Below are 23979 nucleotides of genomic sequence, written 5' to 3' on the forward strand. Positions count from 1 at the left end.
TCATCCATCAAACAAGTAAAAGTCATCCAAATTAAGACAAAAGCTCGCCACTCACTTTGACAGAACCATCTCCCCGTTTAAGGAACAGCCAAGATTACAGAATAACAGAGTTGGAAGGGACCTTTGAGGTCTTCTAGTCCAAACCCCGTTCAAGCAGGAGACTATTCTATTTCAGACAAATGTTTGTCCAATATCTTCTTGAAAACCTTCAGTGATGGAGAACCCACAACAGAATAACAAGATAACAGAATAGCAGAAAAACAGAACAAAAGAACAATAGAGTTGGAAGGAACCTTGGGGATCCAAACCCCTACTCAGAACCTATAATATTCCAAACAAATGATTGTCCAGTTTCTTCTTAAAAGCTTCTTATGCAGCAAGGAATATGGTTATTGTTCCTTGCTTCTCTGGCAAGGAGGGGTCAGGAGATAAAAAGGACCCTTGAGCATAATTGCTGCTATTATAAAGGTAGTCCTCAACTTATAACAGTTCATTTAGTGACCATTTGAACTTATGACAGTGAAAAAATGGTTTATGACCAATTTCACACCCTCCAACCATTGTAGAATCCCAAAGCTCACATTATCACAATTCAGACACTTGACAACGGACTCATATTTATGATGGTTGCAGTGTCATGGGTCATGTGATCATCTTTTGCGACCATCTGACAAGCAAAGTCTATGGGAAAGCCAGAATCACTTAACAACCTTGTGCCTATCTTAACAACTGCAGTGATTCACATAATAATTGTGGCAAGAAAAGTTGTAAAATGGAACAAAACTCACTTAACAAATATCACACTTCACAAGAGAAATTTGGGGCTCAATTATGGTTGTAAATCAAGAACTACCTGTACTGCATTTTTGTGTATTATTGTCACCCAGTCAGCGAGATATTCAGACTGGATTTGGTCTTCTTGTCCACCTATCAAATTCCTCCCAAGAAGCTGAGAGAGGCAGATGTGTATGTTTGATGGTGTTAAAGTTTCTGTTGCAGATTGTAAGCTGTTCCAAGTCAAGCTGCCTTCTGCAATTGACTGATTAGGATGTTGTCAATAGCAATGATGCATCATTAATGTTGGTTGCACCATCAGCCAGATGTTCAGACTGGATTTTGTCTTGTGTCTTTCCCAAGGATCTGGGCTAGGTAGATGTTATTGTTCTTGTCATAGCATAAAAGCTATTCTGAATAAAGTTGTCTTTTGCAATTGACTGACAAGGATTTTGTCAATGCCCATCAGTCAATTGCAAATGGTGACTTAACGTGAATTAGCTTACACCCTTCAACGAGACCTTTAGCATCATCAAACATAAACATCTTAATATTATTATGGATTATGAAATATGTGCAAGCAAATCATCAAACTCAGAGAGTACCAAGAAAACCACAGAAAGAGAATCCCAAATAAACAGGGCTTAACCCCAGACAATCAAGCAGAAAACAATATCTTAATCAAGGAACCACCAAAGAGAAAATCATACTTTCACCAACAGTGGCAAAGCAAGCTACTGTATATAATTAGGGAGCAAACCTATATTCCCTCACATAGATGATGTTATCTAGTTGGCTCATGCGATGTCTGCAAGCAAACGACCAAGCTCAGACAGCACAAAGGATCCCACACAAAGATAAGCATGGATTAACCCCAGACAAACAATCAAATAGAAAACAATACCCTAATCAAAAAGCTCCCAAGGAAATAAACAACCCATCAACCCTGCCAGGGGAAACAGCCATGTATAAAAAGGAAGCAAACTCCATCTTCATTCACATGGATGGTGTTACCTAGTTGGGTCAGGAGATGTCTGCAAGCAAACATCCAAGTTCAGACAGCACCAAGGACTCCACAAAAGAGAAACCCAGATAAGCAGGGATTAACCACAGACAAGCAATCAAGCAGAAAACAATGCCCTGATCAAGAAACTACCAAGGAAAAAAAAACTCATACCCGACCAACACTGTTCTTTTTAGCAACTGTAGATAAAAAGAGAGCAAACTCCACACTCCCTCATATGGATGACGTTATCTAGTTGGCTCATGTGATGTCTGCAAACAAACGACCAAGCTCAGAGACCACCACTTTTCAATTCTTCCTACCTTCCTGACGTAGTTTGATGTTCTCTCCAGCCCGGATTTTGTTTTTGTTACTGAACCACTGGGTTTGAACATCATCATGTGAAATCTCGCAAAGGAAAGAAGCACTTTCTTTTTCGCTCACTTCCACATCTTCCAACGGTTTTACAATCTTGATGTCCCGGGCTAAGGAATCAAAATGAGACATTTTTCTTTAAGGTTAAAGAGTCTGTGTTTCTTGCAGTCATTAGTGTGTGGGGGAAATTATACACAGTTTTATTTTATATATTAGTAGAAAAAAATTCCTGGGGAAATAGTAAGGAGTGGATCTTGAGGTTTAGCTAGGTGGCCACCAGGAATGGCAGAGAAATATTTGAATATGAACTTATTATATCTCTATAAGTAGTCCTTAACTTACGACCACAATTGAACCCAAAATTTCCATTAAGCGAGGCAGCTGTTAAGTGAGTTGCACCTCTTTCTATGAGCTTATTGCCACAGTTGCTAAGTGAAACTGTAATTATTAAGTAAATCATATGTTCGTTAAATGAATCCGGCTTTCCTCATTGACTTTGTTTGTCAGAAGGGAAGGTGATTCATTTAACAACCATGGCAAGATTGTTAAATCAGGCGCAATTCACTTAACAACCACCTTATTCAGAAATTCTGTTCCCAATTATGGTCGTAAGTCAAGGACTATCTGTATTCACTGATTGCTTCAAGAAGAGTTGGAATGGAACTGGCTTTAAAAAAGCAGAGACATAATGTCATTCTTAAGGTAAACTTGAATAATATATAATTATAGTAATTATAATAATTGAAATGGGAATATTCTCATATCTGACCTGCACTCCTTCACTTATATTAGACCCAACTTTCTATTACAAGTAGTCCTTGACTTATGACAACCGAGCCCCAAATTTCTGTTGCTAAGTGAGATAATTGTTAAGAGAGTTTTGCCCCATTTTACAATCTTTCTTGCCATAGTAGTTGAGTGGAATCACTGCACTTCTTAAGTTAGTAACATAGTTGTGAAGTGAATCAAGCTTCCCCGTTGACTCGGCTTGTCAGAAGGTTGCGAAAGGACCTTCACATGACCTCAGGACACGACAACTGTCATAAATGTAAGTCAGTTGCCAAGCATCTGAATTTCAATCATGTGACCATGGGGATGATGCAATGGTCAGAAGTGTGAACAACGGTCATAAGTCACTTTTTTCAGTGCCATTGTACCTTTGAAGCGAATGTTGTAAATCAAGGACTACCTGCATAATGAAACAAACATCTATATCCTGGCATTGTATATAAATAAATAGCTAGAATATCTTGAAAGCTGGGGAAAAATATTTTCACACTGATACAAAGACCAGTGCTTGTCAGAACAATAAACAGGTGTAATTTATCCTGATTGCCCACAAAGAAGGCAACTTTCTCCATTCTGCATTGACAAAGAATAAATAAATGGAGAATTTTGCTTCCTGAAATTACATGTATTTATTTTATTCTTATCCTGACTTTATTACTTCATAAATACCTAAAGGTGGCAAACATACTTAATACTCCTTTCCAGTAGTGGGTTCCATTTATCTTCCCTACCGGTTCAGAACTGTGAGAGCTCATGCACAGTACCTTCTGCACATGCACAGAGCATCCATGATAACGTCCGGGTAGGTGGGCGGAGCCTCCCGCCGCCGCCTGAACTGGGGTGAACCGGGGCGAAGATAGAAACCCACCACTGCTCCTTTCTCCTCCTCTTTTCCCCACAACAACAACCCTCTTGGTGATTGGCTCAAAGCCAGCTGGCCAGCTTTCATGCCTAAGGCGGAACTAGGGCTCATCATCTCCTAGCGATTGGCCCAAAATCACCCAACTAGCATTCATGTCAAAGGCAGAACTAGAACTCACCATTTCTAGGCCTGCACCTTGGACAACACTTTGGAATACATTTAGGAAGAACACAATGTCCCTGTGTGTCTAAAAGAAGTCTACTCTGATTCAATCTTCTTTTATATTAAATACTATTAATCACAGCTCCTAAATTCTCATTCCTTGGATGAGATTCCAAGAAGAGAAACCTGACTCCAACAAATTTAGGGATTTAGAGAGGGCATTTGTACCATGGATCTCCAAAACAGCTGAGCTCTTATCATCTACCGCATCACACATGTATGTTCCTTGGTCTTCGTATTCACATGTATGAATGATGAGGCTTCTCTTTGGTCCTCTGGAAGCGATGGCCATCTTTTTACTTGGCCGGATCTCCACTCCATTCTAAAATCAAGAAGTCCATAGAGGAGTTTATTGACAGAAAATTTTACTAGATCCAAGTTTTGAGACAGGTCCTGAGATACAAGTAGTCCTCGACTTACAACCACAATTGAGTATAAAATTTCTACGACTAAGTGAGACACCATTAAATGAATTTTGTTCCATTTTACAATCTTCCTTGCCACACTTGTTAAAAGAATCACTACAGTCGTTAAACTAGCAACAGAGTTGTTAAGTGAATCTGGCTTCTCCATTGACTTTGCCTTTCAGAAGGTCGCAAAAGGGGATCATGTGACCCCAGGACACTGCAACCATCATAAATATGAGTCAGTTGTCAAGTGTGTGAATTTTGAAAACGTGACATGGGGATGCTGCAAAGGTTGTGTTAAGAACAATCATAAGTTACTTTTTTCAGTGCCCTTATAACTTTGAACAGTCACTAAATGAACTGTTGAAAGTCGAGGACTACCTGTATTCCCATGAATCTGTGTAGATGCAATCTTATAAGACAGAGGTTCAAGCAACTTCAGACATTGAAGAGAAGCCCACAGCTTATATTTAATAAATTCAATACCTTGCGCCACTTAACTTCCACATTGGGCCTGGAAAGTTCGCACTCAAAGGTTATGTCATCCTTGTTCTGAACTTTGAGGTCTTTTAAAGGTGTGATGATTTTCACAGGGGATTCTGCCAAGGAGAAATAACATGTAAGCAATTGAAATGTTAGCCATATATCAGGGTAAGTTTCTTAGCCTGGTCTGCCTCTGGCCAAAATAGCATCAGACGCAAAGAGAAATTAATATATTTTATTTGTGCATTAAGTAAAATATAGGTCACTCCCAGATATAAGGTGAGAAGATACTTAAAAAAGAGAGAAAGGATATTACAGGTAGCCCTCAACTTACAACCACTTGTTTAGTGACAATTCAAAGTTACAATGCATTGAAAAAAGGGACTTGTGACCGTTTTTTACACTTACAATTGTTGTAGCATTCCCACACTTAAGTGATCAGAATTCACGATCCATCATCAGTGTTAGAAGAGAGGGGGGTTGCGGGGAGGAGGAGGAAGAGAAGGGGAAGACTAGATCTTTGGTGTTTTCTAAGCTTGCTTGTTTTCTTGCAGATGTTTCATGACCCCACTAGGCAACATCATCAGTGCTAGAAGTGAATGGGGTTGTGGAGTGGAGGAGGAGGAAGGCGGGAGGAGGGAGGGGGGACAATGACTATTGGGTCCTTGGTGCTCTCTGAACTTGCTGGTTTTCTTGCAAACATTTCATGACCCAACTAGGTAACATCATCAGTACTACTAAGGAGTGAGATTTGCTCTCGTTTTATATACTAGTCACTGCCCCATCAATGGGAGTGTTTTGGTAGTTTCTTGATTAGGCTGTTCTTTATTGTGTTAGTAGTTCCTGTTTGGGATATTATTTACTGCTTGGTGTTAAACTTTGCTTATCTGGGAGTTGTTTGCTTGTCAGGAAGTATTGTGATCTGTTAACTTTTTTATTGTCTCTTTTAAATGGTGTGTGGATGTTGTTTATCTCTATGTGCCTGTTGATGGCTGATTTGTCTGAATGCCAGGTTTCGTGCAATTCTCCAGCATTTATCTCTGGTTTATTTCTGCATTTGGATATGGTTTGTGTGGCTACGGGTTTGAGGATTACTTGTAATTTAAAAGAGGTTTTCTGAACACCTACCTTTCACATTAAGCCTGCCTGTGGTGTGAATTCCTTCAGCCTTGAAGGAAATAAGAGCTGAATCTTCCAATGTCAAAGATGAGAGGGTCAGTGAATGCTTCTTCCCTTGCATGGATATCTGGCAGTTGTCCTGAGACTTGAGACGGAGACCATCCTTCATCCAAACTGCTTCCACGTCTTCGTGGGACAATTCCACCTCAAAAGTGACCGATTCCTTCTCATGAACATCCGTCGGCTGCAAGCCTTTGATCAGTTTGATGGGTCTCACTAGGAAATGGAACAAGATGGATGAGATACGTTCGGGTTAAAAATCTCATATACCGGTATATCACTCTTCAATTGAGAGGAACATAGGATCTCCTACTCCTCACCGTGAAACCAACCAAATTTACATGCCATTTGATCTCGTTTGAAAACCACATCCCATCATCAATGCTGGAAGAGTTTGCTCTTTGTCTATACTCATTCATTCATTCATTCATTCATTCATTCATTCATTCATTCATTCATTCATTTTCTATGGAATCTTTGGTGCTTTCTAAGCTTGGCTATTTTCTCCCAGACGTCTCATAACCCAACTAGGTGATATCATCAGTTCTAGATCTAGCAAGAAAACCAGCTCAAGAGAGCACCAAGAAGGAATTTCCCAACCATGAGAATTATGAAGGGGTGGAACAACCTTCCCTCCACCCCTAAAGGTTTCCAAGCAAAAGTTGTACAACTATTGATCTGGGATGGTTCAAGGCTTCCTGGGCTGGTCTACAAGCTCTCCACTGTCCCTTTCAACATTCTACAATCCTCACAAGGGTTGCATTCCTCAGAATTGGTCCCAAGGGATGACTTACTGTCTACAGTGACCTTGGCTTGCGTCTTGTCATGGAGGGTCTCGCAGGAATAAAACCCACGATCGTCACAGGATGCGCTCTTGATCACCAGGCAGTGCTTTGTCCCCTGGGCTTGGATCTCCAGATTGGCTGTTGGGTGAAGGACACTTGCGTTCTTCGTCCACTTCACCTCTGGGGTCGGCTTGGATAGCTCAACTTCGAGCACAATCGTCTGTTTCTCTTCTACAACTTTGGCTTCCAACTTCTTCACGAATAACACCGGCGCTTCTGATTATGAGAAAGACCAGGTAATTCAAAAACACAACAGTTACAGGTAGTCCTTGACTTAAGACCATTTGTTTAGCCACTATTCCTAATTATAACAGCACTGGAAAAAGTGACTTAAGACCAATTCTCGCGCTTACAACTATCATAGCATGTCCACAGTGACCTGATCAAAATTTGGATGCTTGGCCACCAGCATGTACAAGTAGTCCTGTCTTACAACCATTCGTTTAGTAACCGTTCAAAGTTACTACAGCACTGACAAAAGTGACTTATGACTGTTTTTCAAACCTGCAACCATTGCAGCATCTTCATGATCAAGTGATCAAAATTCAGACGTTTTGTAAATGGTTTACATTTATGACAATTACAATATCCTGTGATCATGTCATCTGCTTTTGTGACCCTCTGCAAGCAAAGTCAATGGGGAAGCCAGATTCACTTAATAACCGTGTTACTAACTTAACAACTGCAGTGATTCAACCGAACAACTGTGGCAAGAAAGATAGTAAAATGGGGCAAAAAATCACTTAACAACTGTCTCACTTGGCAACAGAAATTTTGAGCTCAGTTTTGGTCATAGATCGAGGACTACCTATTTTGATGACAGCTGCAGTGTTCCAGTGTCACACAGTCACCATTTTCAACCTTCCCAGCAGGCTTCAATCCAGCACAGCCTATGGGGGAAGCTGGATTTGTTTAACAACCTCAACAATTATTCACTTAATGACTGCAGTGATTTGCATAACAACCATGATAAAAAAGGTCAAAAAATGTGCCACGATTTGCTTAACAAGCACCTTGTTTACCAATGAATATTGTGGTTCCAATTTGTGGTTATAAGTCAACGACTACCTGTATTTAAAGGTGAGAAAACTTTTCACCCAGTGTTCATATTTTCCTCAACTGGGGAAGCCTTTAAAACTTACAATTTCTTCTACCATCTTCTTCTGAGTAATAGATGGCAGTCCAACACAAAAGAATGTTTTTACCTAGCCAATCAGGATTTTATGCTTTTTTTTTTTTTGCAAGAACTAGCACTACAGAGTGATCTCATCTTGAGGCACTAGATTTCTATAGGTAGTCCTCAACCTATTACCATTATTGAGCCCAAAATTCCCATTGCTGAGTAGGCACACAGAGAGGGATCCATCAAGCATGTACAGATAGACCTTGATTTACAACCATAATGGAGCACAAACTTTCTCTTGTTAAGCAAGACAGTTGTTTAGTGAGTTTTGCCCCATTTTACAACCTTTCTTGCCACACTTGTTAAGTGAAACACTGCAATTGCTAAGCTAGTCACACGGTTGTTAAGTGAATCTGGTTTCCCCATTGACTTGGCTTGGCAAAAGGTTGCAAAAGGGGATCACATGACCCCGGGACACTGCAACTGTCATAAATATGAACCAGGAACTTCAAATTGCCATTAAATGAATGGTTGTAAGTGGGGGACTACCTGTTTTTGCAAACAAGTCACCCGGTGGTGGGATTCAGCCACTTCGGGCCGGTTTGGGCAAACCAGTAGTTAAATTGCTGGCTGGCCACTCCCCTCCCCTTCCAGGAGTCCCCACACATCCCATTTTTGCTTCCAGGTAAGTGCAGGGAGGCCTACTAGGCCCAAAATAGGGTGCGGAGGGGTGCAGCGCAAACACCCCATGACCCGTTTTCATTCCCAGGAGGCTTCATGGAGGCCTCCTGGGCCCAAAATGGGGCACGAAGGGGGGTGCAGCGCCCCCACCCCACGGCCCATTTTTGCTCCCAGGAGGCTTCAGGGAGGCCCCCTAGGCTCAAAATGGGGTGCAGGGGGGCAGCGCATCCTCCCCCCCACAGCATGTTTTCGCTCCCAGGGAGGTGCAGTAGGCCGAGTGCTGCCTGTCACACCCCTTGGCCATGCCCACCATGGCCACGCCCACCCACCCAGTTATTAGGGCAGAGAACTGGTTGTTAAATTATTTGAATCCCACCACTGAAGTCACCTCTCCCTTGTTAGATCCACCTGACTCACAAGGACAGGAAGGCAGGGTGTGTTGTGGGTCCTATCTATTAAGATTGTATATCTATGAAGAAACCATGAAAAAGGTCCTCCTCGGTTCTGGTCCTGTCTTTATGGAACAACATTCACCTTGAGGGGTGGGGAGGCGCATGTTTTTTTAATATTATAAGCTGCCCAAAGTCATATTTCTGTGAGTTTGGCGGTCACATAGTTTATAAAATAATAAAATAAAATAAAAATAAAATAAAAACAATGTAAAGTAATATAAAATAATAAAGTACAATAAATAAAAAATAAAACAAAGTAAAATATAAAAATGAAACAAACTAAAATAAAACATTAAAATGCAATAAAATAAAAAATAAACTAAAATCAAATTAAATAAGATTAAAAAATTAAAATACAATCAAATTGAATAAGATAAAAAGTTAAAATACAATAAATTAAAAAATAAACTGAATCAAAACAAAATTAAAAAGTAAAATAATAATATAAAATACAGTATAAAATAAACAATAGTTGACCCCAACGGGAGAGTATCCAGAAATGAGATCCCACACTTGGATGTTTCCTTCCATCCCTGATGGACTCTTGTCTCACCTTCCACTCGGAGGTGGGCCCGGCTCTCTTCTCCCTCGGCTTCAGCTGTGACTTCCCCACTGTCTTGGACCGTCAGTTCAGTGAGGGTAAGGCTATGATGGACATCCCGATGAGAAATGACATATTTCTTGCTGGCTCCGATCGGGGCGCCACGATGGCTCCACTTTACGGATGCGTCGCTGGGGGAGACAGTGCATTCAAAAACCGCCTCTTTGCCTTCTTCTGCCACAACCTTGGAGAGGCCCTTGACAAACTTCACAATGCGAGGTGCTGAAGAATAGACCAGGATACACATCACATAAAGGTGAGGGGGAATCTTCTTTTGAGAGGCCTCCTTAATGTGGTCTCTCAGCTACAGACTTGAGTTTGTTGGAAAGTGACAATGACCAATTTCCCAATCAGTTGTGCATTGCAAGTAGGATTAGTGCTACCGTGTTTCCACGAAAATATGACCTGACTGGAAAATTAGCCCTAGCATTTTTCAAGATGCCCTGCCCCAAAATAAGCCCCAGTTAAGCTCATCAGCCAGATAAAAAGTATTTGTACCATATTTCCCCAAAAATAAGACCAGAAAACCAGAAAATAAGCCCTAATGCATCTTTTGGAGCAAAACTTAATATAAGACCCAGTCTTATTTTGGGGGGGGGGAAACATTGTAGATAGGAAGAATGCTATTATGTCTAAAGAGAACCCCTCTACTAAATCCCCCCTCCTACTTTCCCACACATGAGAAAGTGGCAGCATGGAAGCTTCCGGCCTAATATGGCTTCCAAAGCTGACACCTACTCCCTTCTAGCACTGTTGATGTTACCTAGCTGGATCATGAAACATTGCAAGTAAACAGCCAAGCTCAGAGAGCACCAAGGAACCCACCGTCCTCCTTCTTTTCCTCCTTCCCCTTCTCACCTCCTCTTCTGTTTCCTCCTGCTCCTGCTCCTCTTCTTCCTACCCTCCTTCTCCACCTTTTCCTTCTCTTCCTCCTCCTCTTTCCCCTCCTCCTCCTCCCTTCTGCAAACCCCCACTCCGTTCTAATGCTGATGAAGTTCTGTAGTTCACAACAGCTGCTTCTTGTGGCACCACCACATACCCCATTACATCAGAAAGTACCTGTGGGGGTGACTTGAATGGTGCATTGGTCATTCCTTGCCTCACATGAATATTCTCCCTTGTCCTCAGCCCGCAAGCTGGAGATGATCAGCACTCTCTTGGCACCAATTTCTTGCATCAGGTAGCGCTTGCTGGCTTTGAGGATTGTTCCGTCCTTGCGCCACACAACCGTTCCTTCGGGCTGGCTGAGTTCACAACTCAAATTCAAAGCCTTTCCAAGCTCAGCTTTTATGGGCTCCAGCTTTTTGGCAAACTTAACCGGTACTTCTGCAGGAGAATTGGAAGATAGAAAGAAAATAGGTCAAAAGAAAGATCATATAGTATTTATTTAGATTTTTTTATCCCGCCTTTATGCTACAAACTGGTACAAATGTCCAGTGGTATAAAATGTGCTGAACACAGAGGGTCTCATTGTCCAGTGATTTATCTGATGGATACATTTTTGGCTTAAGGAAGATATGTTTCTAAGCTTGAAACAGTATGTAACAGAAGAAGATATTTGTAACTCAGGGTTGAACTGTGGGATCCAATGGTGGTCTCTGAGCTGTGTTGGTTTCTTGCAGATATTTCATGACCTAACTAGGGAACATCATCAGTGCTAGAAGGGGTTTTCAGAGGAGGAGGAGGAGGAGGAGGAGGAGGAGGAGGAGGAGGAGGAGGAGGAGGAGGAGGAGGAGGAGGAGGAGGAGGAGGAGGAGGAGGAGGAGGACAATGATGACTGTGAGATCCTTGGGGCTCTCTAAGCTTGGCTGATCTCTTGCAGACATTTCATGACCCAACTAGGGAACATGATCAAGCCCCTCTCCCTTCTAGTGCTGATGTTGTTACCTAATTAGATCACGAAATGTCTGCAAGAATACAACCAAGCTCAGAGAGCCCCAAGGACCCCACAGTCCTTTCTCCTGCTCCTCCTTCCTCCCTCCCTGCAAATCCCCTCCTTTCTAGCACTGATGATGCTCCTGCAGAAATATCTACAAGAAACCAACCCAGCTCAGAGACAACCAAGGATCCCACCTCAGTTCAACCTCAAGCTACAAACATCTTCTTTTCTGCAAACCCTACCCCCTTCTAGCACTGATGATGTTCCTTAGTTGAGTCAGGAAACGTCTGCAAGAAAGCCACCAAGCTCAGAGAACACTATAAATCCCACAATTCTCCTTCTCCTTCACCTTCTTTCCACAAACCCCATTCCCTTCTAGCACTGAAGATGTCCCCTACTTGGATCATGAAACACCTGCAAGAAAGACCCCAAGCTCAGAGACCACCAAGGACTCCACAGAACTAGTAACTACTGACTCACACAGCTCTTGACGCCACATTATTCTGGGGCTGGAAAGAGCTTGAGATGATTTCTTTCAACTTTGACTGATCTGATGTTTCTGTCTCATGTTAGTTGGCCTTGCAACTTTCACCAAATTGCTGTGACATTTCAGGATGGCCAGCTCTGCTTGTCTCTTACCTTCCACCTTGAGTTGGAACTGCTGTTTCTCACTCTTAACTTCGCAGGTGTACAGACCAGCATCTTTGGTTTCGGCCGTCTTCACAATCAAGGTCCTAGCCTCCTTGTCCTTCTTGACCTCATAGTTCTTACCATCTTGGATCTCAACTCCATCCTTGAACCACTTGACCTCAGCATCCTCAGGTGATACCACAGTGGAGAAGACAACCTCCTTGTGCTCCTGAGCAACAATGGTCTCCTCCTGAGCAGCTTTTCTTTGGAGTTTGACCTCCGGTTCTGGAAGAGCAATGGGAAAATAAGTACAGCTAAGTCCTCAATTTATGACAACACTTAGGATGGGAACGTCTGTTGCTAAGTGAGTAACTGTTAAGTCAGTAGTGAATCCAACCCTCCCTCCCCTCAATACCTCATAGAACATAGAATGGTAACATAATAGAAGAGACCATTTGCCAAAGCAACTTAGGCATGTAAAAGATTCAGAATAGAGAATAACAGAGTTGGAAGGGACCTTGGAGGTCTTCTAGCCCAACCCCCTGTTCAAGCAGAGACCCTATACCATCCTGGACAAATGGCTGTCCAATCCCTTCTTGAAAACCTCCAGTGATGGAGCACCCATAGCCTCTGGAGGCAAGTCATTCCTCTAATTAATTGTTCTCACCACTTGGAAATTCCTCCTTAATTCCAGGTAGCTTCTCTCCTTGATTAGTTTCCATCCGTTGCTTTTGCCTTCAGATGCTTTGGAGAATAGATTGGCCCCCACTCTTTTTTGAGGTAGCCCTTCAAATATTGGAAGGCTGCTCTCATAGTCATCCCTAGTTCTTTTCTTTGACTTACAATCCTTGACTTACAACCATTCATTTAGTGACCATTCGAAGTTACAACAGCACAGAAAAAAAGTGGCTTATGACTGTTTTTCACACGCCCCTTGCAGCATCCCCATGGTCACGTGATCAAAATTCAGATGCTTGCCAACTCACTTAACAAATGTCTCACTTAACAACATAAATTTTGGTTCAATTGGGCTCGTATGTGGAGGATTACCTATACTATACCCCCACGTGATCTTCAAACTATTCTTCTGATGATGCAGCCTGGGACCACAGTGGCCTTTTTAGCAGCTGCACACACTATTAGAAAATGAGAAGAGATCTCACCTGTTATTTCCATCTTGAAGGTCACTTTCTGACCACCTGCTTCACAGGTATACTGTCCAACGTCCTTGATCGCCACTTGCTCCAGATACAGTTTGCGCGTGGTTCCATCTGACTCCATCTTGATGTGTTTGCTAATGGGGATGGGTTGTCCATCTTTGTACCATTTCACCTGAGTGTCCGAAGTGGCCACCTGGCAGGTCAAAATGGCATTCTCCTTCAGGACTGCCTTGACTTCCTTCTTTATTTTGTCCTTATTGGTAAAGACTTCGGGAGCTTCTGTGATGTGAAAGAAAAGAGATGTTGTCGACTTGCATAAAAAGAATCAAGTTTTAATCTCTTTATTTTATTTCAATCTCTACCTACCTATCTATCCATTCCTTCATCATCTCATCCATTCAACTCCATCTGTATTTGTCTGCCCATCTCTCTGTCTCTCTGTATCTATCTATGTACCTGCCCATTCATCATCTCATGTATCCATCCATCCATCCGTCTCTCTCTCTTTCTCTCTCTCGAACCTGTCCGCACATCATATTCATTCACCTCTATGTATGTATGTCTTTCTTTCTGTCTGTATCATCTATCTGTGTTTCTAAGTATCTCTCTGTCTGTCTATCCACCCACCCACCCACTGATCCATCCATCCATCCATCCATCCATCCATCCATCCATCCATCCATCCATCTATTATCTTTATCACTTATCTCTATCAATCCCTATCTATCTGTCTGTCTATCATCTGTGTCTGTCTGTCTATCTATCTATTATCTAGTTATCATCTCACTCTCTTTCCCTCTCTCTCCCCACCTCTCCTTTTCTTTCTCCCCCTTCCCCCTATTTCTCTCTGATTCAATACTTTTGTCAACCTAAGCATTAAAGGCTGTAACTCATTCAAAAAACTTCATAATTGCTTCTACATAATTTCCACTCTACTCACCTGGGATAGTGAGAGGGAGAAAGGTTTCAAGAATGCCCAAATAGCACCCAAGACTATCAACACAGATCGAAAAGAGATTCAGCCTTTCTGATTGGACAAACTTTATGATATTGACTCATTCTACATGGAGCAAAATTGTTATTCTCACCTTCAACAACAACTTTGTAGGCCAACTTCTGTTTTCCAGCTTCACAGGTGTATTCACCGGCATCTTTCTTCTCTACCTGTTGGACAACCAGACGCCGGGATCTGCCTTCAGCTTCCACCTTGAATTTCTTGTTGGAGGTGATCAATTTCCCATCCTTGAACCACTTGACATCTGTCTTGGCCTGGGCCACCTCACAGCTGAGAGAGATGTTCTCTGTAGCCACAACTTTGAAGTCCTTCTCAAACATCTCCTTGTTGGCAAACATCTCCTCTGCTTCTGGACCATGATCATAGCAGGGTTTTAAAAAGCAAACAAAGAAAATAGCAATAATTACTAAATACAGGCTGTTCTTCTGTAGAATTAGGATCTTTTGCTAATTTTGTTTGACTCGTTTTTTCCTAGATTTGTACATAACCTGGAATTTTTAGCTACGTGGAACTCTTTGGTAAAAAATATAATAGGGGCTCATTCTGTTTCTAGAAAGCATAAAACAATTCAATCAAAATCTCTGAGCTACAGTATTTCAAATTCGTAGTGCGTCCCCAAAAAAGTATAATTGCCACAGATTTTTTATTGCCATAAATAACATATATTTATTTCTATCATATGTCTGTCTGTCTGTCCATCTATCTATCATCTATCTATACTTGTCAACTTACAAAGAATCTATCCTGCTTATATCCTGCAATATAACTAAAAATAAAGAAAAAGGCTATGTATATTGTTACCTGTTACAGTGACTTTGAAAGTGAGCTTCTGGCCACCAGCTTCACAGATGTATTCACCTCCATCTTTCTTCTCCACCTGTTGAACAACCAGACGTCGGGATCTGCCTTCTGCTTCCACCTTGAATTTCTTGTTGGAGGTGATCAGTTTTCCATCCTTGAACCATTTGACGTCTGTCTCGGCCTGGGCCACTTCACAGATGAGAGAGACAGTCTCTGAAGCTACAACCTTGATATCCTTCTGGACCTTCTCCTTGTTGGTAAACATCTCCTCAGCTTCTCTATCTAATGTTGAAGGAATGGAGAAAGCTTCTTAATTCACTTTCTTCTTAGGACATTTTGACAGATGGATGGATGGATGGATGGATGGATGGATAGATAGATAGATAGATAGATAGATAGATAGATAGATAGATAGATAGATGAGAGACAGAGAGAGAGAGAGAAATGTGTGTAATATAAAGGCATTTTACCTGCAACTGTGATTTTGAAAGTTAGTTTCTGGCCATCAGCTTTGCAGGTGTATTCTCCTGCATCTTTCTTCTCCACCTGTTGCACAACGAGACAACGGGATCCACCTTGTGCTTCTACTTTGAATTTCTTGCTCGCAGTGATCAGTTTGCCATCCTTGAACCATTTCACTTCTGCCTTGGACTGAGCCACCTCACAACTGAGAGAGACATTCTCTGAAGACACAGCCTTGATATCTTTCTGGATCTTCTCTTTGTTGACAAACACCTCCTTAACTTTTTCATCTAGATGTGGGAACAGAGAACAAGACACATTTAACACTTGAAGTAATGAGCTTCAAAAAGGAGCTGTCATCCTCATATCTTGGTCATCCTCATTAAGTGACAATTGCCTATATATGAGCTCACAGTGTGCTACAGCTGCCAAAAAAGCCAATACAGTCCTAGGCTGCATTAACAGAGGGATAGAATCAACATAATGTGAAGTGTTAATGCCACTTTATAAAGCCTTGGCAAGACCACACTTGGAACACTGCATCCAGTTTTGGTCACTATGTTATAAAAAAGATGTTGAGATTCTGGAAAAGTGCAGAGAAGAGCAACAAAGGTGATTAGGGGGCTGGAGGCTAAAATATACGAAGAAAGGTGCCAGGAATTAGGTATATCTAGTTTTAGGAAAAGAAGGACTAGGAGTGACATGATAGCAATGTTCCAATATTTGAGGGGCTGCCACAAAGAAGAGAAGGTCAATTTATTCTCCAAAGCCCCTGAAGGCAGGATAAAAAGCAATGAATGGAAACTAATCAAGGAGAGAACTAAACTAGAACTAAGGAGAAATTTCCTGACAGTAAGAACATTGAAGAACATAGTGAGAGCTGAAGAAGCTTCTTGGATGAGAAGCAAAACATCTTCAAAGAAAAAGAAAACCAGAAAGTCCAGTTGCCTCTTGAAAAAGCACTTTTAGGACAACCTTTATTTGGATGACTGAGAATCTCCATAGAGAATGAGAACAATTAATCAGTGGATCAGCTTCCCTCCAGAAATTGTGGGTGGTTTTTAAGAAGAAATCGGACAATCGTTTATCTGAAATAGTACAGGGTTTTCTGCTTGAGTAGACGGTTGGACCTCCAAGTTCCCTTCCAATCCTGTTATTCTGTTATCCTCCATATGGTTGTCCTTTTCTTGCCAAACGCCTCCTAAAATTCTGAGCCCCAATCAAATCAATCCAGATTTTCAAAATGCTACTTAAAAGGTAACCAACATCCTTATGTAGCTTTGATTTTCATGTTTTTACTGGTGTCTAATGCTCATCAATTTTGGAGGTGGTGTTGAAATACAGCCAGATTTCCAACTACAAAGAACATGGATAATAAAACTATAGTTGCGCTATCTAAAACTGTTGGCCGAAGCAAACTTTCTCATTGACACAACTTGAAGGTGTTCTCTTACACTTCTGAGAGCTCCACTGGTCAATCAACCAAAAATGGATTGGTCTGACCACTTTTATTGCTCTATATGCGAGATGTAGAGAATATAAAGCTGGTTGTACCTGCAATTGCAACTTTGAAGGTGAGTTTTTGGCCATCAGCTTCACAGGTGTATTCACCACCATCTTTCTTCTCCATCTGTTGAATAATCAGATGCCGGGATCTGCCATCTGCTTCCACCTTGAATTTCTTGCTAGAGGTGATCAATTTTCCATCCTTGAACCACTTAACATCTGTCTTGGCCTGGGCCACCTCACAGCTGAGAGAGACATTCTCTGAAGCTACAACCTTGATATCCTTCTGCACCTTCTCCTTGTTGACAAACATCTCCTCAGCTTTTGCATCTGAGTTGAAAAAGAAGACAATCAAAATTCAACTTTTCAACCTTTGTTTTAAATTGTAATCATCCTTTCTGGAATCATAGGACAGTAGATCACAACCTCCATAAGGGAAATTACCTTATCATCCCTCTTCAGGGTTTTTATAAAGTATATACAGCTAGTCCTCAACTTACAATCATAATTGGGGCCAGAATTTCTATTTTTAAGAAAGAGGCTTGTTAAGTGAGTTGTGCCTGATCTTTTTTGCCATGGTTGTTAAGCAAATCCCTACCGTTAAGTAAATCATGAATTCATTAAGTGAATCAATACATTTGCTTTCAGAAGTCAGTTGGAAAGGTTATAAATGGTGATCACATGATCGCACGATACTGCAACTATTGTAAATTCATGCCAGATGCCAAGTACCCTAATTTGGATCACGTGACCATAGGGATGCTGGGACAGTCATAATTGCAAGGACTAGCCATAAGGTGATTTTCTCCTTGGTTAGAGCAGTGGTCCCCAACCCCCGGTCCGCGGACCAGTGCCGGGCCGTGGAGTACCTGGCACCGGGCCGCGCAGCGGCCGGGGGACATGAACGCTGCAGCGCAAAGGCTCCTGGGCCGTGCGCAAAAGCTCCTGGGCCGTGCGCAATGGGCCGTGCGCAAAAGCTCCTGGGCCGTGCCCCCACCCCTGCGCACGCTCAGCGGGCCGCGGCGATAAAAAGGTTGGGGACCACTGGGTTAGAGTATTATTTTTTTATTGATTGTTTGTCTGGGGTTAATCCTTGCTTATCTGGGTATCATGTGCTGGAGAGAATGCATTTTGGTTTTTCTCTTTCCTTCTTAGTTTTTCTATTGTCTTTTCTGAATAGCGTGTAAATGTTGTTTATCTCTATGTATCTACTGATGATTGATTAGCACAGATTATGTTGCCTAGTTGGGCAATGAAACATCATCAAGAAAACCACCAAGCTCAAGAGAGCGTCAAAGACTTCACAATTCAACCCTGACATATGAAAATTCTTCTCAGACCGGCCTCAGCTTGAGCCTCTAAGAAAGAACAATCATTAACTCCATGTGTTGGGAAAGGTATAGTTTACTAAAGGTCAAGTGAACTACAGTAGTGTGTAACCAAAACTGAAACTTGTGGCCCAAATCCCAAAGTCTAACTTTTATCTCCTTTTGTTGCCTCCCATCTGCCCCACCCCCCCATGTCTAATCAAATTCAAATTAGATGTTTTCAGAGCAGTCACTTCTGAACGGTAGGCTTGGTATGCAGCTGCGTTAAAGTTCCCAGCTGGTTGACCTTGAAGCCCATCTTGGACAGAGATAGTGAAGTTTCGTTTCCTTTGAAGCCTCCTCCCTCCCGTCTTGCTCCCGCCTTGAGTTCATTGCAGCTGACACTGAATGGTTACGAAGCGCAAGAATGAGGTGGCAGCTGACAATTCTCTTTTATTAGCATGCAAAATCTTTTCCTACCTACAACCGTGACTTTGAAGTTCAGTTTCTGGCCATCAGCTTCGCAGGTGTATTCACCGGCATCTTTCTTCTCCACCTGTTGAAGAACCAGATGCCGGGATCTACCGTCTGTTTCTACCTTGACTTTCTTGCTGGCAGTGATCAGTTTCCCATCCTTGAACCATTTGACATCTGTCTTGGCCTGGGCCACCTCACAGCTGAGAGAGATGGTCTCTGAAGGAACAGCCTTGATGTCCTTCTGGATCTTCTCCTTGTTGGCAAACACCTCCTCAACTTCTTTATCTAGTAGTGAAAGGACAACCAAGACATGTTCATTCACTTTCTTTTCCAGGCATTTGGTCATTTCTCTTAATGACTAAAATCATGACAATCAGAAGGTGCAAATCCCATCTATTCATTCTACACATCGTCCCTCTGTGGGGTCCTTGATGCTCTCTGAATCTGGTGGTTTTCTTGCAAACATTTCATTACCCATCTAAGTAACATCATCAGTGCTAGAAGGGAGTGGGGTTTGCAGAGAGCAGCAGGAGGAGGAAGACTGTGGGGCACTTGGTGCTCTCTGAGCTTGGTGGTTTGTTTGCAAACATTTCATAACCCAACTACAAAACACCATCAGGGCTAGAAGGGACTGGGGTTTGGCTTTCCCTGTCAGTTTTACTGGAAGAGATGTTTTCTCCTTGATAGTTCCTTCATTAAAATATTGTTTTCAAGCAATCAAGGTATAGTTCAGCTACAGTTCAGCTTATTAAGCTATATTTATTATTTCTTTTCAAGCCCAACACTGATTAAATTTTGCTTCTGGGTTCAATTTCTGCTAGATTCCTAGCTATATGTACTATGCATAATAGATCTATAGCACTGTGCTGTTTAAAGCTCTTTTTTGCATTGACCTAAGCTGTTCTCTTAGAACTCAATGGAACAATCAGCAAAAAAGAGGATTTTTTTGACCCCCTATCTTCACATTTAGGAAGATGTAAAGGAAAATATAACAGTGTTCGCACCTGCAACTGTGACTTTGAAGGTGAGCTTCTCACCATCAGCTTCACAGGTGTATTTGCCTCCATCTTTCTTCTCCACTTGTTGAATAACCAGATGCCGGGATCTGCCTTCAGCTTCCACCTTGAATTTCTTACTGGAGGTGATCAATTTTCCATCCTTGAACCACTTGACATCTGTCTTGGCCTGGGCCACTTCACAGCTGAGAGAGACAGTCTCTGAAGCCACAGCCTTGATGTCCTTCTGGACCTTCTCCTTGTTGACAAACATCTCCTCAGCTTCACTATCTAATGTTGAAGGAATGGAGAAAGCTTCTTAATTCACTTTCTCTTAAGGACATTTTGTCATATTCCTTTACAGCTAAAATTCTGAGCTTCAAGAAGGTCCAACTTACATATTCTATACCATCTAATATATGTCATCCTACATCTGGATGTTTGTCTCACTGGCAAACACCACTTTAGCTTCCAAATCTTGACCAAGACAAAAAAAAACTTGTAAAGGTAAAAAAAAATCATATTTAATTATTGCTCCAAGTATCCTTATTTAGTCTAACATTGAGATCTGCTGGATTTTCTCCTTGTTGACCAACTACTGGAGCATGATATAGAAAATATGACAAAGTCATCAAAGAAATTTAAAGTAGGATTTAGAAGTTAACAGGATCCTTATTTAGCTTTTGTTCTAATGATTTTTAGGGCTACCTGACACTGATGAAATTTGTCTGTTGTGTTCAAATTCTTAACAAATGTCCACCTACATGCAATAGGAAGAATAAAACGAAAACACAGGTAGTCCTTGACTTACACCCACAATTGAGCCCAAAATGCCTGTTGCTCAGCGAGACAGTTGTAATGTGAATTTTATCCCATTTTACAACCTTTCTTGCACAGTTGTTAAGTGAATCGTTGTAGTTGTTAACTTAGTAACACAGTTGTTAAGTGATTCTGGTTTCCCCATTAACTTTGCTCGTCCAAAGATCGCAAAAGGAGATAATATGATTCTGGGACACTGCAACCGTCATAAATATGAATCAGTTGCCAAGCAGCTGAATTTTGATCATGTGATCATAGGGATGCCACAATGGTTGTAAAAACAGGTATAAGTGACTTTTTTCAGTGTGGTTGTAACTTTGAATAGTCACTAAATGAATTGTTGTAAGTCAAGGACTTCCTGTACATCCTTGCAGAAGGAAAAACTGTTTGTAGAAACATACATTCATGTGGAGACAAGTTGAGGCTGCTCTGTTAGTGGTCTCTTGAATGATCAGTAAAAAATAATATTGGTTTGGTCACTTTTATCTCTATATATGGGAAGAAGTTATGGAAAAAAATGAAATATTTGTACCTGCAACTGTGACTTTGAAGTTCAGTTTCTGGCCATCAGCTTCGCAGGTGTATTCACCTGCATCTTTCTTCTCCACCTGTTGCACAACCAGACACCGGGATCTACCATCTGTTTCTACCTTGATTTTCTTATTGGCAGTGATCAGTTTCCCATCCTTGAACCACTTGACGTCTGTCTTGGCCTGGGCCACTTCACAGCTGAGAGAGACATTCTCTGAAGCTACAACCTTGATATCCTTCTGGACCTTCTCCTTGTTGGTAAACATCTCCTCAGCTTCTCTGTCTAATGGTTGAAGGAAGGGTCAAAACATCTTAATTCAATTTCTCTTTAGGACATTTTGACATTTTCCTTTACAGCTAAATTTCTGAGCTTCAAGAAGGTCCTACCTACATATTCTATGCCATCTAAGATAAATCATCCTATATCTAGATGTTTGCCTCATTGGCAAATGCCACCTCAGCTTCTGGATCTTGGCTAAGACCAAAACAAAAGAATTAAAACATTAATTTTTAAAGGTAAGAAAAAATATCAGTATTTGGGATTTAAGGATCTAAGGAACATTAGTATACGTCCTCCTGCTTGAGCAGGGGGCTGGACTAGAAGACCTCCAAGGTTCCTTCCAGCTTGTTCTGTTCTGTTCTGTTCTGTTCTGTTCTGTTCTGTTCTAGTCTAGTCTAGTCTAGCCTAGTCTAGTCTAGTCTAGCCTAGCCTAGCCTAGCCTAGCCTAGCCTAGCCTAGCCTAGCCTAGTCTAGTCTAGTCTAGTCTAGTCTTCTAACCCTGATATCCTTCAGGACCTTCTCCTTGTTGATAAACATCTCCTCAGCTTCTCTGGAAGGAGAGGATAACATGCATTCACTCACTTTTTAGGGTATTTTATCATTTCCTCTAATTGCTAACATGATGAACATCAGGAAAATCCATACTGGATAGTCTACACAGATAGTCCTCGACTTATCACAATTGAGCCCAAAATTTCCTTTGCTAAGCAGGACAGATTCTGAGTGAAGCTGGCCCTATTTTATGATCATTCTTGCCAAGGTTGTTAAGTGAATTGTGGCAGTTGTTGCAGTAAATACAGGTAGTCCTTGACTTACGGCCATAATTGAGCCCATAATATGTTTCTAAGTGAGACATTTGTTAAGTAAGTTTTGCCTCATTTTACTTGCCACCTTTGTTAAGTGAATCACTGTGGTTGTTATGTGAGTCACATGATTGTAAAGTGAATCTGGCTTCCCCATTGACTTTGCTTATCAGAAGGTCTTAAAAAGTGATCATGTGACTCTGGGACACTAAAACCGTCATAAATATGAGTCAGTTGCCAAGCTTCTGAATTTTGATCACATGCCCATGGGGATGCTGCAATGGCTATAAGTGTGAAAAACAGTAGTAATTCACCTTTTCAGTGCCGTTGTTACTTTCAATAGTCACCAAGCGAATGGTTGTAAGTTGAGAACTACCTGTACAACCCAACACCTATAAAATTCTTATCCTGCATGTAGATTTTTGCCTTCTTGGTTAACACCACTTTGGTTTCTCAACCTTGACCAATAAAAACCAAACCAAAAAAAATTAAAGTATTGCTTACAAGATTAAAAGAATCCTTATTGCACTAACCATTCAACTTTTGCTTAATATTGAGGCAATTTGCCATTGTGTTAAAACAGATTTCCAATTACCAGTGATCCTTGATTTACATCCATTCTTTTAGCCACCGTTTGAAGTTAGAATATCACTGAAAAAAGTGATTTGCAACCAGTCCCCGAACCTACGACCACTGCAGCATAACCACGATCAGGTGAACAAAATTCAGGTTCTTGGCAACTAGCATGTATTTGTGATGGTTGCAGCATTTTGGGGTCATATGATCACCATTTGTGACCTTTTCAGCTGGCTTCTGACAAGTAAAGTTAACGGGAGAAAATGGATTCGCTTAACAACCACATGATTCATTTAACAACTGCAGTGATTTGCTTACAAACAGCAGCAAAAAATGTTGCAAAATTGAGCATGTCTCACCTAATAACCCACTTAGAAATGGAAATTCTGGCCCAAATAGTGCTCATAACTTGAGGACTACATTCCAATGGAGTTTCTGGGAGATGATCAACTAAAGAAGTATTCTTAGGTCTGTTTTATCTTCTTATATGAGAAGATGTAGAAAATATAAAAGTGTTTGTACCTGCAACTGTAATTTTGAAGGCGAGTTTCTGACCATCTGCTTCACAGGTGTATTCGCCTCCATCTTTCTTCTCCAACTGTTGGACAACCAGATGCCGGGATCTGCCTTCAGCTTCCACCTTGAATTTCTTGCTGGAGGTGATCAATTTTCCATCCTTGAACCATTTGACTTCTGTCTTGGCCTGGGCCACCTCGCAGCTGAGAGAGACATTCTCTGAAGCCACAGCCTTGATGTCCTTCTGGACCTTCTCCTTGTTGGCAAACACCTCCTCAATTTCTCTGTCTAATGGTGGAAGGAATTGACAAAGCACTTAATTCATTTTCTCTTTAGGTCAATTTCGCATTCTCCTTTCCAGCTAAAGTTCTGAGCTTCAAGAAGATCCAACTATATAGTAGTCATTTCCTTGATATAGTTTCTACA

The 23979-nt window shown here is 41.4% G+C and overlaps 1 protein-coding gene across 3 annotated transcripts in view; it reads right to left on the bottom strand.

Annotated features, from left to right (window-relative positions):
- OBSCN (obscurin, cytoskeletal calmodulin and titin-interacting RhoGEF) overlaps positions 1-23979 on the bottom strand; it is a 258005-nt gene that overhangs the window by 205381 nt on the left and 28645 nt on the right. For all 3 annotated transcript variants that reach the window (XM_060684486.2, XM_087894267.1, XM_060684487.2), the window contains exons 13-29: positions 23560-23841; positions 21380-21661; positions 20038-20319; positions 19037-19318; positions 17298-17579; positions 15752-16033; positions 15282-15563; positions 14554-14829; positions 13469-13744; positions 12315-12590; positions 10856-11122; positions 9749-10018; positions 6889-7155; positions 6044-6310; positions 4919-5031; positions 4194-4347; positions 2101-2262 (exon numbers count right to left, since the gene is read on the bottom strand). In XM_060684486.2, the coding sequence (XP_060540469.1) occupies positions 2101-2262; positions 4194-4347; positions 4919-5031; positions 6044-6310; positions 6889-7155; positions 9749-10018; positions 10856-11122; positions 12315-12590; positions 13469-13744; positions 14554-14829; positions 15282-15563; positions 15752-16033; positions 17298-17579; positions 19037-19318; positions 20038-20319; positions 21380-21661; positions 23560-23841 (4302 nt within the window). The remainder of the gene's footprint in view (positions 1-2100; positions 2263-4193; positions 4348-4918; positions 5032-6043; positions 6311-6888; positions 7156-9748; positions 10019-10855; positions 11123-12314; positions 12591-13468; positions 13745-14553; positions 14830-15281; positions 15564-15751; positions 16034-17297; positions 17580-19036; positions 19319-20037; positions 20320-21379; positions 21662-23559; positions 23842-23979) is intronic.

Source organism: Pantherophis guttatus, chromosome 4, assembly GCF_059756535.1.
Source record: "Pantherophis guttatus breed Tessera chromosome 4, ASM5975653v1, whole genome shotgun sequence".
Taxonomy (NCBI): Eukaryota; Metazoa; Chordata; class Lepidosauria; order Squamata; family Colubridae; genus Pantherophis; species Pantherophis guttatus.